The 16,244-nt window shown below is 32.8% G+C and overlaps 1 protein-coding gene across 6 annotated transcripts in view; it reads left to right on the top strand.

The window, feature by feature from the left end:
• Positions 1–16,244, top strand: part of Dab (DAB adaptor protein) — a 70,454-nt gene that overhangs the window by 23,331 nt on the left and 30,879 nt on the right. Inside the window, exons 1-2 of one of the 6 annotated variants that reach the window (XM_088228770.1) lie at positions 468–865; positions 1,003–1,148. The exons of 3 other annotated variants lie outside the window; for them this stretch is intronic. In XM_088228770.1, the coding sequence (XP_088084896.1) occupies positions 1,076–1,148 (73 nt within the window). In that variant the 5' untranslated portion in view covers positions 468–865; positions 1,003–1,075. Of the gene's footprint in view, positions 1–464; positions 1,149–16,244 lie in introns of those variants that run through there. 2 more of the 6 variants (XM_088228775.1, XM_088228769.1) reach the window with 2 other exon arrangements.

Here is a 16,244-nt window from a genome sequence, read left to right as displayed (position 1 = left end):
CAGAGGTTCTTTGTTTCAAATCCCGACTAGCTAGAAAATTATTGTGTTTAGGCAGGACCTTCTTTTTTACAAGTGTTTTTTTCATTAAACGATGCTTAAAAAAATCAAATAATAATATCAAAAAAATGAATTCAAATAAGATATACAATCAGTTCTAAAACGGATTGAAAGAGCCAAAAATTGCAAAGTAATAAATTTTGAAAATACTGAAATTACTCAAAACGATTCTAAAAAATATCTCAATAATGGTACTTTTAATAATCCGACAACCGATATGAAATTATTAGATTTTAAAAAATAATGAATTAATTTAATTTATAAGTGATACAGCTGCATAAACATAAAGCTACAAGCAATGTGTATTAAATGCCTTTCTATTGTAAATAAAATATATACAAACAGTTCATCAGTAGAATCGGTATAGATTTGATATTCTCATGACCCGTTTTGAGTAGTGCGCGCATCACTAGTTCGCAACCCCCGGTGGCGGGCGCCAGCGTCAGGCGCGGGGTGCGCGGCGCGGTACGGCGGGCGCGGAATATTGATCAGCCCGGCGCGGCGGGGGCGGAGAGCGGCAGGGCGGCAGGACGGAAGGGCGGCGCGGCGGAGAGAGAACCCTCGCTCTCAGTGATTATCGACTCGCAAACATGGGCGACCGGGCCGGCGGCCGTTCCTCCGCGGTATTTACGTTTTGCTACCTCAGCCACGCCGAGCTTTAGCGATTAGAGCCGAAGGGGATGAGATTCGGAGATGAAGGCCTAGCCCTTAGCTTTAGCACTCCCCCGGCGGTCGAGCCGTAGAGACTAAAGACCTCGCATCGACACCCATGTTCCTACGCAAGTTGAAGTGTTTGTATTCTAGCGATGTAGGTTCTATTTTAAGTGTATTTTGTCCAATTTCCATCAAGTATTTAACTGATCCCAGTGAGATCTGTTGACTCGCGTCAACGCTTGATTTTGTTTTTAAGATATTTATCTTTACTTAACGATTGGTGTAAACTAGGCCATTTGCGATAATAATATTGAATGTCTTACTGCGGTCGAAGTAAAATAATCGGAACAAGTGTTTTTTCTCTATGTTCAACCACAAGCTTCCGCAAGCTGAGTTCCCAATGCAAACGTTACGCAAGAAAACGAGCCCCTGCAAATGTGAGTTTCATTTTAAGACAACATTAAGGTGTGCACCCGGCGCCTCCCACTACGTGTGTTGTTCCCGCACTCGCTTCCCCATCCTCAGTCCATCCCGTGACCCTCCATCGTGCATCTCCTCGCCGCAGGTCGCAGGTGCTCGCCGTGTGACGGAATGGCCATCACCACTATCTCATCCGAACACTAAATGATCTGTAATACTATGATCGATGCTCTGACCGGCACGATTTTCTAAATGACTCCAGTCCAATGTGCCTTTTTACCCCACATTGATAACATTTTCAAACATGGATGGTAAAATAGCCTATTAATTTAATTTTGTCCATCGTTTAGCATTAAAATTATACAAAATATTTAAGACTTTGCAGTCTTAAAGATTTTGTTTTTTTAGCACTGTAGTATTGACGGTCAATACGACATCGACACAACAATCGATGTATCATCATAATTTCATAGAAGTACAATGACAGAAATATTTATTCAGTTGTTTGAATACGATGCCTGATATCTGTTTTTCAACTTCTCGGAAGATAATCATCACGCAGTAATCGTATGTAGAGTCGCGTTATGTCCATCACAATCATCATTACATGTTCCATGTAGTAGTTATGTATCACTTGCATGACTGGGCCAGCCATTGCGCTTTTTTCGTGTTCAATTAAATATTATGTATGTGTTGACGTTTGATTATTCTTTCCATCAATCAAAACAATGACCAACGATCGATCCGCGATTTCCTACAGTTTTAGAGGCCGTACACCTCGTGTTGCGTATATTTGATTTATTTTCCAAACTAATTTGACGACTAACGATAAAATTATTTTCTTTTTTAATCAATTTGTCCTAGATTTCAACATATTACGTCAGAATGGAGAACATTAAAGAAAAGGTAATACAGAAGTCTAGGCATTTACAGGGCTTGTGATCTGCCATTGGCTGGTTAAAGTAGCCATTTTACACAATGTGTAACATGTTTAAACACTCAATTTTTTTTCAATTCTTCCGTCTGTTGATTTTTGTGAACTTTGAGAGCTGAAACCTTGCTTTAATATTGATGCGAATATGATTCATGTGACTGAATTATTTCAACCACATACTAAGAATTACCTAAAAATATTTTTTCGATTTTTATACTTCTTGGGTCAGTATTTTCGGTTTAATCAATAATATTTTTAATTCGTCTAATTTTTTAAAGACAAGGGCTAGATTTCATTCCCTTGATTAAGATCAATATATTACAACGAAGTAGAAAACATTTTAGAGAAGGGAATAAGGAAGTCTGGGCAAAAATGTAAATAATAAAAGTGGTTCCCCAGAACTAATTAATTTACTTGCGTACTGTGTCCCCTCCAGACCAACTAGACTGTCTGATATTCTCTATGTTCCTAACATTAAAACTATGCACCGGAAACATTCTACCATCCCTCGTATATGTGAAAAAATTAACAAGAATTTTAATAGTCTTGATATATTTTACATTCCTATAATAGGCACAGAAGAGAACTAATAGGCTTGATTCAGAATAACAGAGAATATACATTTTTTTGTCTTTTCTATGCTCTTTATTTCTCGCCATCAAATCAAATACAATTTTCCACTCCTACTTTCATTCATTCATCCTCCATCACTTCTCATCAATTTCCTTCTTGTTCCTTCCCACTGTCTCTTGGTTTTGTCTCTATTTCTTTTATTTTAATTAATCTAAATAACATCAAGTACTTATCATTTTATTTTTTATATAGTTTAAACCATCGTCGCTTTATTTTAGTACAATTAAGTCAATACATGATATTGGATAGTGGGCTCTACTATTTTTATACAAATATATTGTATAGTTTCTATTCATAATCATTTAACCTGTACATCTGTTTGTATCATCCAAATAAAATTTACAGGGCTTATGACCTGTCATCGGCTAGTTTAAGCGGTCACTTTACAAACTGTGTAACATTCACCATTCAACGCCGTGAGGCATTTGGTTAAACGGCCAACTATGAAACTGGCGAGTTCGATTCGCGCCAGTTGCATGAAAATATCCAACATTGATTTTTTCCGCAATTGAGGATTATTTTTCCAAAACACGATATTCCCTCCACATGGTGATTTGGGTTTAAAAAAATGAAATAAAGATGGTATCGAGACACATCGATTACCTGAAAAAATCTCACCAAATCACGCTAAAGACCGGCTTAAAAAATACAAAGTCTTATCTTTTTTTTTTCAAAACACAATATATTATCGTATCCTTAATTTAATTTCAAAAATTTGTATTGGATGCTAATTAAATATAAAAGAAAATTATAAACTTTGTATAAAATATAAATTCGACTACCTTCAGGCCCAGTTGTAAGGTGTAATTTTTTAAACAAAGATTATTCTCGCGAATTGACACTGATCACAAAAAACTCTCTCCTGAAAAATTATGTTTCTAGCGAATATTGAGTTTTTAAAAAACGGTCCTTAGTAACTGGTCTTGATGTTGTGGTGTATTATTCATAACTCCCTTTCACATCCCTTCTTTTCTATCTGCTATATGTAAATAAAACCTGTAAAATAGAGGCTTACCGGGTTATTTCTTTAAAAAATCATTTTAAAAAACATCCGTATTTCTTTTATTCTTCCATCTAAATGCCTAAGCTTCCATATTCTTATACAAAAATTTTGTTAAACTCAAAATACTGTATATTTAAGTTGCTGACATACACACGTACACGACATACACACATACACGAATACACGACACATAAGAAATTCAACAAGAAACGAATCTATTGCAATAGTGCTATATTTCAAAACCGTGGTCCCGATTACAATGGGAAGTTAACAGAGTTATCTTCGACTGTCTAGTAAAGTAAAATCAAAATTTACGTACGAAAATGTGTATATTTGTATGAAAATTTAAAGTATCTTCTTCGGTAACCTTTAATTGAACATGATTGGAGAAAATGATGCAAACATATTTTATTTTTTATAAATTTTTTATATAAAATTTAACAAATTACAGCAGAGATGGAGAACATTTGTACTGAACACACTGTGTAACATTCACCATTTTGCCTGTGTTTGAACATTCCGTGTGTAAAGTGCCCACTTAAACCAGACCACGACAGGTCATAAGCCCTGTAAATGCCTAGACTTTCATATTCCCTTTTCTGAAATGTTCTCCATCTCTGTTGTAATTTGTTAATCTTAATGACTCCCTAGGAGGTTAAATCCAGTATTTTGTCTGCAAACATTTGGACAAGCTTAAAATATTGTGAAAATTGAAGTAAATGTAACCTTCCTATTGCAATACGGGCCCATAACTCATTAAAATTGCAAGATTTTATGTCAAATTTGGTTGATTTGATTTCAATAAAAAGATCTAAGGAAACAGTAGTTTCTCGGCATACTGTAGTCGTAAAATATACTGGCTGAAAATTTAAAGAAACTAGAAAATTTTATTATAATTTATTTAGTTCGAAAATATGGTATTTTTTATATAAACATATCAAAATATCCGATATGCATCTAAAAAGATATTTATTTTCTATGAATATTACTTAAGGAAAATAGACGTTAAAAATCCAATTTAATTGGGTAATTATTATATATCCCAAGGAAAATTTGAAATGATAAAGCAGAAATCAATATGTTATCAAGTTAACTATTGGAATATCATCTAACTACGATGAATCTTCATTAGCATATGTGACCAATGCGTCCCAAACCCAATTTAAATCGGAGGATGAAAAGTAGCTCTCTAGAGCTACTTTTGCTGCATATTATTCCCCTTGCTCTGGGTAAATTTCCATTCCAGCCCACAATGATTTTCGTTCAAAAAATATTTTTTTTGGAAAACCCACAAAAAAAAACACTTTTAAGCCAACCCGAATACAAGCTAACTTATCTGCCACACACCTGTTTTTTAAACTTACATTTTAAATGTTTTTTTTTTCTCTTATTTTTTAATCTTATTTATTTATTTAATCCAATATATATTACAAACACATAGTTTACAAAATAAATATTTATGGAATAGGTACATTCAATAACATCATTTTTATTTATGGGTGTAGCCACTCCACTGGCCCACAGGCATGTTCCGGAGTGTCAGTGTAGTATTTATTTTATTCATAATAGTACATACTTTCACTTTAATTGTCAAGTCACAAAAGTCATCAAAATATTATGGGTGTAAAATTAAAAAATATACAAAAAAAGATTTAAAAAAATACCTACATGAATAAAATGAGAAAGGACTTTCATGAAATTAAAATTATATTCTGATATACGAAACATATTCCTCGGCTACCTGCCTAGTCCTTTTAGTAATCCATTTATGGACTAGAGTTTTGAAAACATTGTTTTTATATTGCTTACCGATATATCCATACTTGTAAAAGTTATATAGCTTATTTCTAATAGTATTTCCTTGGAATATACTTACTTACTACTTTTGTTTGAATGTTTCTTCATTCTTTTTCTGTATCGATAGCGAAATTTGTTTATCGTTATTGAAATAAACAAGAATCCCTTAAAGTTTCGGTATTTTTTTAAATTTCTTACATGTTTGATAAGAAAAGTGTTTTAGCATTGTGTGCATAGAACTTCATGTAACACAATGTAACGTGCGTTGCCATAGCAAAATAATTATTTATAATAATAAAAATATTTTAATACATGTAATTCAAATACATTTTCATTATAAAACTTCATAAAATAATACAATTTTCACCGGTTTTTATTACATACATTCAAACAAAACTTAAATTCATACAATTGTTATTACTTTATACTTAAATAGTTTTAATTTAAACTCTTTTATTTCCCTAATTATATAAAATCATGATTTACAACCCCTGCTTGCACTTGTATATAACACAATTTTTTTTTTAGTCTCCCACCAGTCAAACGATGTCGGTCACGACGAAACCCGGTCAATGGTAAAAATTTATAAATAAAAGTGGAATAAAACTAAATACGTATTTTTATTATCTTTATATATATAATTCCTCTGTACGTGTGATGTCACCGTACTCTTCCTAAACGGCTTTACCGATTTACGTGCGGTTTTCAGAGAAACATAGATCTTTGCACCGTGCGTGTTCGTAGATATTAAAATTTTCAATCGAATATGTAAAAAAGAAGTTAGGAGCATAAATGTTTAATTTATCGATCTATCAGGGTTGCATTCGAGGAGAATGCATTTGCAAAAAAATGGAAAGATGTTGTTTTTTTGTGTATAAAAAAAGGTTGTTTTTAAATGTTTAAAAACAGCATCTGTTTTTTTGTGGTTCTCAATCAGATTCTTTCCATAAATTCCTTATAATTTCTACCCATTTGTTTCTTTTTATTGGATTTTTGGTAACACTTAAATAATATTAAATTCAATACATTTAAAAAAATCTTATTCCTACATAAGTACACCCCTTTGTTGGTGAGACGACCTGAGTTTGACGTTTGCAAAAAGAATGCCATATTTGAAAAAACATTTATTTTATGTTTTGGAATTCAACCATAAACAAGTACCTAGGTACCTACTTTAATGAAATATTTTAATATTATCAATTTCAAGTTTTAGAATTTAATCACGAACAAGTAGTTAGGTACCTACTTATCAATGAAAAGTCTTTTTCCAAGCTAATAGCAGGGAAGCCATCGTTCAGGCAGGACAACGTCTGACGGGTCGCTAGTTATAGTTAAAATACAGTTCCAGCAAGAAATGTCGGTAGAAAAGCTCAATCTATCAATATAATTATTTAAAAATATTTGTTCGCCTGAATTGTATCATAGCTTTACTGATAATATTTCCTTTATCGATGTTCAATGTACAGTGATATACATAATAAATGTTTTTTACATTATCTAGATAAATTGTTTTGGAGTTAAATGTAAAGTGAGTTACCGTGAAATTACCCTAAACTTCCTCATTACGCTCCTACGTGATTTGTTTTGGGATTTCATAGATATATATTTTTTGTTTTGATTTTCCAACAACATGATACTGAGATGATCCAATCGTAAGTAAACCTTGGCGCGAAGGCTGATTCTGAACCTCTGACCTTTCGAATTCGACTATAACGCTACGCGCGTTCAAAGAATCAATACTTTTCCGAATTCTCTATCCACTATCCCCGAAATACTGTTAGACAGTCCGCAGACTATTGACAATTTCATCACTTAATGAAGAAGCGTATTGTCTCCGACCTTTTATTTATCGATGCATCTCATGTTCCATGGCCGTATTGAATTATCAAACTTGTTTGGCTTCTATTTATGCGCTTGAATCCCCAAAACTCTTTAGCGTAAACACTTAGGGTGACTCGGAAAGTCTCGAAATTTTCTACATCGTTTTTCGATTTGTGAATCCAGTTGCTTTGACGTTTAACACTTTCAACCGATACTAGGGCCTCGATTATGATGGGAAGATAAAGACGTCATACGTTCACCTTGACGGTTTAGTTGAAGATAAATTCCCTCTAGCGATTATAAAGATATACTACCGACCCCCCACCTTAAAGTTTTGGATAGGTACATCGATATGAATCAAGGGGAAGCGTACGTCACGGTACACATATCTATGCTCTAAAATAAAATAGCTTCAGTATGACGTCATAGTTGAACATAAAAGTCTCCCAACCGACTACAAAGGTATAGTACCGATAAGTTTTGATGTAAGTACATCGTTTTATACCGACGGATCTATAACCCCTCGATACGTTTATCTACGCATAAAATTTTGTTCCACCGAGCAATTTTTCCTTTAATTATGATTTATATATTTTTTAAATCGTTTTGAGGTTGGTATTTTTTTTTCTTAAAAGCCTATTAAAAATATGAGAGATAAATCAGTAAGTTTTGAAGTCGAATTAAATTCCGACATAACTGTCACTTTAATAAAACGAACGCCTAGATGTGAAAATAATGTCGCTAGGTTCTCTCCTATTAACAAATAAGAGTGTAATAAGAGTGTCTAGGCGTCAGACACATATTATATGCGTCAGAAAGTTACCACTCAAAAAAATATTTTTTTAAAAATATTTTTTCCATCTGTTTTACTATCTTTCCGGTTGTATGTATCGAGACGTTATAGGAGCCGGCTTTGTAGTCGACCGGTAGATACATACACACGATCGTTAAGCGTACCGTCTAGGTGATTTCCAAAAGTCATGCAAAATGCATGTTCAAGCGAGCATTTTTTGCTTGAATTAGGATTTATTGGAGATTATAATCGCTTTGAAGTGAGCACCTTTTTTTACAGAAGCCTATTTGAAATATAAATGTTAATGACGCAAGGAACGCGGACTAATTGTGTGCGGTCATTCATTGTTTGCTTGTTTCGATCATATGATGTCGCTATGACAAGTAGGTAGAACATACCTCGGTAAAGCTAGGGTTTCCTAGGACAGTGGTGCCCGTATCTTAACGGCCGTAGTGAACGGTGATGCGGTAGGCAGCCGTCGTAGCGGTGACTAGAGAGTGGTTTTATTTTTTAACGGTGTTATCAACACCGTTTTTATAGGAAACCATTCTCTAGTTACCGTTACGACGGCTTTCCACCGCATCACTGTTCACTACGGCTGTTAAAATACGGGCACCGCTGTCCTAGGAAACCCTAGCTTAAGATACAGATAGTACAGAAGTTAAGTTAGTGAGCGGTGCACTAAAATCTACTTAGCCAAATGAATGTTTGTCGCAGCAGGCGAAATTAGCCGTTCACAATGGAGTCCTGGTGCCAACGCTTATGCATAAAGCGAAGAATGAAATTGTAAACACAAGACTGTAAGTAAGCTGAATGCTGTCGAATGCTGTGCGATCTCTCAGGTGAATGTGTGATAAAACTATGTACGATAAGTGCGGTGCGGTGCACAAATCGTCGGGATCTTAGAACAACGACGGATGTGCGAAAAATGCGATATTGACTAGCTTTTATATTCGATATTAAAACATCTTTATTAACCATAATACATATATATACTAGTATACAATATGATAAATACATTTTCTTCTTAAATCAAACAAAGGTATACACGGTAAATGGCGGACTTATTTCCACTAGCGATTTCTTACAGACTGACCGAAAATAAAATAAAAATTCAAAAATTTTTAATTTAAAAAAATTAAGTAATAAAGAAAAAAATATAAAGATAAGACAATACAAATAGTGAAATCATTGTATTAGTTTTATTTTATTTTTTTATTAATAAATTTCATAAAAAGTAAATGTTTTTTAAAAATTCTATACAGATCTACTTTTATACATCTAGTAAATGTTATCACTGTAACACTCCAAAAAAAGAGACTAAAGTTATGGTGTCTAATGCTTACGTTTTTTACATTTAATAGGTACATTTAAATTTATTCAATTACATCTTCCAAATATTCATTTATACGATACAAACATTTATTTATTAGAAACACTCTTATTTTTTTTTATACAATTGATTTCATGAATTTTTTTGGAAAGCTTATTATAAATTTTGACTGATTTGTATAAATAATTGTTGCGTTTACGGAATTGTTAAGAAAAAGTTAAATAAAGGCTTTTTTTCAGGTTTAAAAAATATATACATATACAACTAAATCGGGTTGTGGTCCTGTGGCTAGTGTCTCGGACTTACGGACCGAAGATCCGTGGTTCGAATCCCACTCTACCCCAACTCGATTCCATTTTCTAATAGTGAGTTATTTACAACTCGTTGAAAATGGCCCTCAAAATGAAATATTTGGGTAAATCATAAGAGCGCAAATATTTCTTTTTAAAAAAAAAAATTTTAAAAAAACTAACCCAAGTTTCAAATGGTACACTTTTGTCCTTATCAAGTTGTGACATAAAGTGTAAAAAAAACCGCTTTCGCGTAAAGTTGAAAAAAAACACATGCGTCGTTGTTCTACGATCCCGACGAAATGTCGAGATCCGTGCATTACAGAAGGCGATAAGCACTATTGACAAAATCAAGAAAGGAATTCTGCATTAATTTGGACATGTAGAGCGAATGGACAGCGAAAGAACGGCTAAAAAGATTTACGATGTGAATGCGAATGTTGATGAATGCAGAAATTGAGGAAGACGGAGAAAGACTCGCATGGCCGAACCCAAAAAATAATCAGCGTGCGTGCGTGAGAAGATGTATGAATGTAGAGGAAGCGAGGTCTGTATGCAAAGATAGAGAGATATATTAAGATATATAAGGCGGCCTCCGTGGTGTAGTGGTCAAGACGCTTGACTCACGCACGGAAGGTTCCGGGTTCGATTCCCGGTGAGAACACAAATATTAAAAATGTGATTTTTCTCAAGCCTGGTTGTTCTGTAATGTAATTCACCACTGTAATTGGGCCTCCTGGCCTGTTGTGGTGCAAAAAAATGAAGAAAAAAAATATGAAATGAGATGAAATGAAATTATTTTATTTATAATTTATTTATTAATTTACACGCCCTACGGGCTTTTACATATATTAGAAATTACATTCAAGTGCAGCAGTGAAACATAAGTATGTAAATTTAGTTAAAATTGAAGATAACATAAGAAAAACTAAAAGATACAATAATAAGTAAAAATAAGGAAACGTTCCAACATAGGTATATGGGTACATAGAAAAATATTTAATAAATTTACATATGAAAACATACACACATACATACACACCCTTATGCATACATACATACACATATACATACATGCATGTACCTATACATACATACACATACATACATATACATATAAGTTTATACATTATTATAGAGATACATGAGAAAGAAAAAAAGTAAATAAAGTACAATATACTCGTATATACGGCCGTAGACAATTACAACAGTTATATGAAGAAACGTATGTACAAGAAACTGAATTAAAATAAGAAAGGGCAATAAAATAATGGTATACGATATATTCGTAAACACGATCAACACAAGCCTTCGAGACAACCTATGCCAATCCATCTTCATCCCAAAATATGGCGTTCTATCCTCTGCCTACCCCTACGGGGAAACGGCGCAATGGTTTGTTTGTTTTTGTTTTCGAATAAATTCCCTAGTATCTACATGTTGAGCCACAAAAATATGGTTTTACAGGGCTAAAATCTTGTCAAATTTCATATCGCTAGGACTCAATGATTGAGATTTGCCCTCTTGTTGACAATCAAATTTTTTCTCAGAAACGGGGTGATTTTGCTGTTTTAAATATATGTAATATGCAGAATAAACGTGTTATCTTTTGTTTTATTTTTAGATGTTTCCGCGATAGCAAAGTGGGGTAAATAGAGACTGATGAATAGCATCGTTTTATTTATATTCGTGCATAAGAGTCCGCAACAATTTTAATACTATTCAACGCACTATAAAAAGATATCTTCCCGTTCACAGGATATGCAAACATTATTCGATTTATCAACTTCAACAAACTTATTCATTTGTTGATTTATTCACAGCGTAAAGCCATTTACATCGTCAGATTTTTTATATTTGCATGACTTATCCAGATTTAGACGGTGACAATCACTCCGATGATAATAATTCTAGGGAAAAAATTTTAACAAAATTTCCGTTGAGTCCGATTTTTCAACTGTTTTAAAGTAAAATAGGCATGCTGATTTCAAAACTGTAGTTAGTTTTCTTCTATCACGTATTTTTTTATTATCTAAAGCTTATCTTAATGTGACCACTCTCCGCTGGATCGATCCCGAATCATAGGAACGACTATAATTAATAATAATAATATTTGACTGATTTATATAGCGTCATTTTTGTAAAAAATCACCTCAAGGGCGCTTTACAATTGTATACAATTGCAACTTACATTCTAACTACACTAAAGTGATATATTATATTTCCAGATTTAAAATTGAGGATATGATAGTCTAAAGAAGTGGAATTTCAGTTGGGATCTGAACTGACTATGACTGTCGATGATTCGTAAGTTTGGAGGCAATTTGTTCCAGGCAGAGGGGCCGGCAGCGGCAAAAGCACGATCTCCAAATCTAGTGTTTGGGGAGCGCCGGATTTCGACAAGTTTTCCTCTTTCTGAATCAAATGCTGACCTAAGAGTAGATTTTCTTTGACATGTATTTTCCCTAATACAAAGGTCCGATAGGTATTTTGGAGCCATTTCATGAAGGGATTTGTATACTGTCTAGCAAAGCTTGTATTTTATTATCTCTGGGCTTTTTAACCAGTGCAAATCTCGAAGATGTGAGATGTAAGAATATTTTTTTACTCCCGATATAAGCCTTGCTGCTGCATTGAAAACACTATTATACAAAATGTTGTATAAAATGTATTCTTCACTTTTTTACGATATTTTTTATGTTTTTAATCTTTCTTTCATAATATAGTATATCATGTCCATTTTACACTACAAATTTTAGACTTTGCATTTGGCTTTCTAGCAATTTCTTTCAAAAGTTTTGACTGACAAAAAAAGATTCACCCCGTTTTGCCTGCTCGTTTACATACTTATAATCCAAAGAAATAGGTCGCGTTTATCTACAATAAAAAATGTTTTTCTGAGAAAAAAAATAACACTCCTCTCATTTGAAAAACTATAAAAATAAACGAGTGACGTTTATAATCTGTAAGCAATAAACATTATTGTATTCCAAGGCTTGTCCTCAGTAGGGCCTCGAAATCGGAACATGGTAGGCGTGTGCATATCGAGATTTCGACATTATTTTGTTTTGCTTTTTTTGAAAAATTGACAATAATTTGACTTTTATAATGTTTCAAACACAAGTGAGGAATTTCAGTGCTGCGGGAAATCTTTTTTTTTTGTCGTGGTGAAAATTAGAGCATTTAATTGTGCGGCGAAGTTTCTCGAAAATGTATGAAAAAATAATCAAAATGGTTTTGATAAAAATTAACTACTTTGAAACGTCACAGGTTTATGTGACCTCGTGGTTACAATAACCAATCAATTATATCGTTGTTATGGCAACCGGCAACAGATTTCCGGTTTCCGGAGTAGCCATGTTTTCGACGTTTAGCGTGTTTTGACGTTTAGCGAGTACAAATAATTTGTTTTTATAACAGTACGGGATCCAGTTGTTAAATGTCAGAAACTCTCATCTTGACATCGTGGGCGGTCAATTACGATATTACGGTGGGGATTTTCAAATTACAAAAAATCTTAGCGGTGATAATACAATACATAAAAATTAAATTTGGCTGTGTTTAATATTCTTTTGATATTTTTTTGTACTAAATTTTCTCATTGATAGTACTAGAATATAAAAGTAATTAAAAATCACATTTCCAAAAGTTTCTTTTGTTCAGAAAATAGTTTTTATTACTGGATACAAGCTTATTCGGTACTAATAAGTAGCGGAACGCTATTTAAAAATAAAAAAAAACACTACAATAGTTCAATTAGTTTATTCGTTTGAGTTTTCATGAAACGAAACTCGCGAATCGGTGTCACGTACTTATTCTTCAACTTTACTTCTAGAACGATCAATTTCGATATTTTATCTACTAGTATCGAAACATCGATTACGGTTGGCTCACGTTTTATAGTTTTGTTATGTTGTTTTTTTTTATATTTAAGTATTGTGTCTGTTTTTTCTAAATTTAAAAATAAGCACCAGAAGTAAAACAAAACACTAAAGAAAGCAAATTTTCTGCTCTACAAGATGTTGTATTTGCGTTTACGTTTTATGTGTGCTTTTATTTTATTACAAGCCTTCAAGATGGAATGTAAAGTAGGCGGAAGTAAGCATTATCGACACATCTCGCTGTTCGCGTGCAATCGAGAGAATAAAGCTGGCAAAGCTGCTCGCGATATTTGCGCAGAGTACATTGAAGATGCTATGAATTATTGACGAATTTGTCGTGAAATAATAAAGAAGAATACGTTTTTGACTAATTTGTTGTAATTCGTAATTTTTTTTGTCGTTTCCTCTCGTTCTCTTCCTTTGAAAAAAAACGAACACATCTTATGTTAACATCCAATATATTATGCACAGTTAGGTGTGCAGATTGCAGATGACGGCGCTGCTGTAGATATTGAAGTAGACTGGCTTTCGAATGAGAATGGGGACGCTCTAACCATGGTGTAAAAATAAAAATAAAAAATATTTTTTAAATTTTTGTTGAAATTATAATTTGCTCATACCAGGGCCGCGATTATTTATTTATTTATTTTATTAGGTAAACAAACAGTATGTACACGTATATTGCCAATTTCTTTGTATATTAGAGTAAGAAACTCATGCACACACCAAAAAAATTGTTTACACTTAATACAATAATTTAAATTATGTTCAATATAATAAATGTAAAAGAAACGAAATGAAAAAATATTTATATAATAATAATGTTAAATGTCTGCTTCTCTCAAAATTTCTATAATTTTTGACCTAAATTTACATACATTGTCACAAAAAATATCAGCCTCGGTAAATATATTGTTATATTGGACGCATATTCTAGGTATTGTAGATTGTTTAAAATAGTTTGTTGACGCGTTTTCAGTGTAAAACAAAAGATTTTGTCTTGTCAGTCTAGATGGCACACGGAATGGAAGTCTTTCTAGTAGGTTAGGAGAATCAATTTTATTATTTATTAATTTGAATAAAAATAACTGGTCCAACATTATTCTTCGATTTTTAAGAGAGTTTATTCCATGGTACTTTCAGCATGATTAGAAAAGTTAATGTTTAACCGGATTATGAATAGCTATCTTCCTCGGTATATACTGAGACGGTATAAACTAATATCGATATTTATATATGAAAGTGTGTATATTTGTATGAAAATGAGGAACTTCAGCCCTACGGGAAATTGGATACAAAAATGTTTTCTTGCGCGGGTAAAAATTAGAGCATTAAATTGTACGGCAAAGTTTCTTAAAAACATACGAAAAAAATAATAAAACTACTACTTTGAATGATTCATATGAATCAACCCCTATGATATGAGAGCCTATGATATGAGAGCCTATGATATAAAGCGACAAAAAATAGATTTGAGGTAAAAATGCGTTTAACCCTTCTTTGGCAGAACGAAAAAATATTTTTTTACACATTTGATGGTTGTGAAGGCTCCGCCATCCCAAACAAACTTTTTTTTGTTTTAATCAAATTTTATTATTTATGCTTTTGCATTGTTTGTATTATTATTTTTTTATACAGAATAATTTTCCCTCACTCAATAATGTCCCGTGCCGAGGAAAACATTTTACAAAATGTAAAACATGCCTTAAATCAGTTATTTAACAAAGTTAACATAATAATAATTTTAAAAAAACGTAAACAATATAATTTAAAAATAATCATAAAAAAACATTTTACCTATTTGGTAAACAGTACACACATTTTACCTAGTTGGTTTGATCCACTCATCGATCCATGCGCAACCCACCTCCACTATCCATTTCTCAATAGCAATTTTATACTGTGAGTACTTACTAATTGTCCTTATGGATAATGGAAGTAGATTGTACCCTTTAGCCGAGTAGTAGGCCAATCCCCTTTGACATAATGTGATAATGCAGTTAGGAATGAAAAATATTGTAAAGCGGTTTAAACTGATTGCTGTTGTACTCGTGTTTCAGTTTACGAGAAAAAATTAGATCATATGACGTATCCTATAGGATACATTGCCAAAAAAGGGTTAGTATAAAAACGCAAACAAATTGGGTTTAAGAATGTTTAAATTTCATTGAATATTGTACTAAAAACGAATCAATTCTACAGACAGCGTGCAGTTTTTTATGTATTAATTACACATAGGGGCTTACTTATAAACTCGGCGTAAAGTTACGCCCAAGTATAGTGGTATAATTCAGATGGGAAAACTGATATTCCCATCCGAATTATACCACATACTTAAGTGGCACTATAAGCCAAGTTTATGAGGCCCTTATAGAAATTTAATCCCGTTTTATTGGCTCTAAGTTGAAATTACTTACTCGCTGCCCTAGTTCTTGTATAGACCATTTTGAGCAAAATTGAGTTATTAATGCCAATATGTTCATTATCTTATTACGCGTCCGTGTAGCTAAAGAATCATTATTTTTTCCGTTATTAAATAATATTTTCAGCATTTTTTGAGTGCCAATCTCCACTTACTGATTTTACTTATTTGTCTTTAAAATGAAAAATAATGTCTGTTGTAAAATT

The sequence above is a fragment of the Micrasema longulum genome, unplaced genomic scaffold, assembly GCF_059751315.1.
Source record: "Micrasema longulum isolate JH-2025_06_02 unplaced genomic scaffold, ASM5975131v1 h1tg000607l, whole genome shotgun sequence".
In the NCBI taxonomy this organism is placed as follows: domain Eukaryota; kingdom Metazoa; phylum Arthropoda; class Insecta; order Trichoptera; family Brachycentridae; genus Micrasema; species Micrasema longulum.
This window is presented reverse-complemented; position numbering and strand designations above follow the sequence as displayed.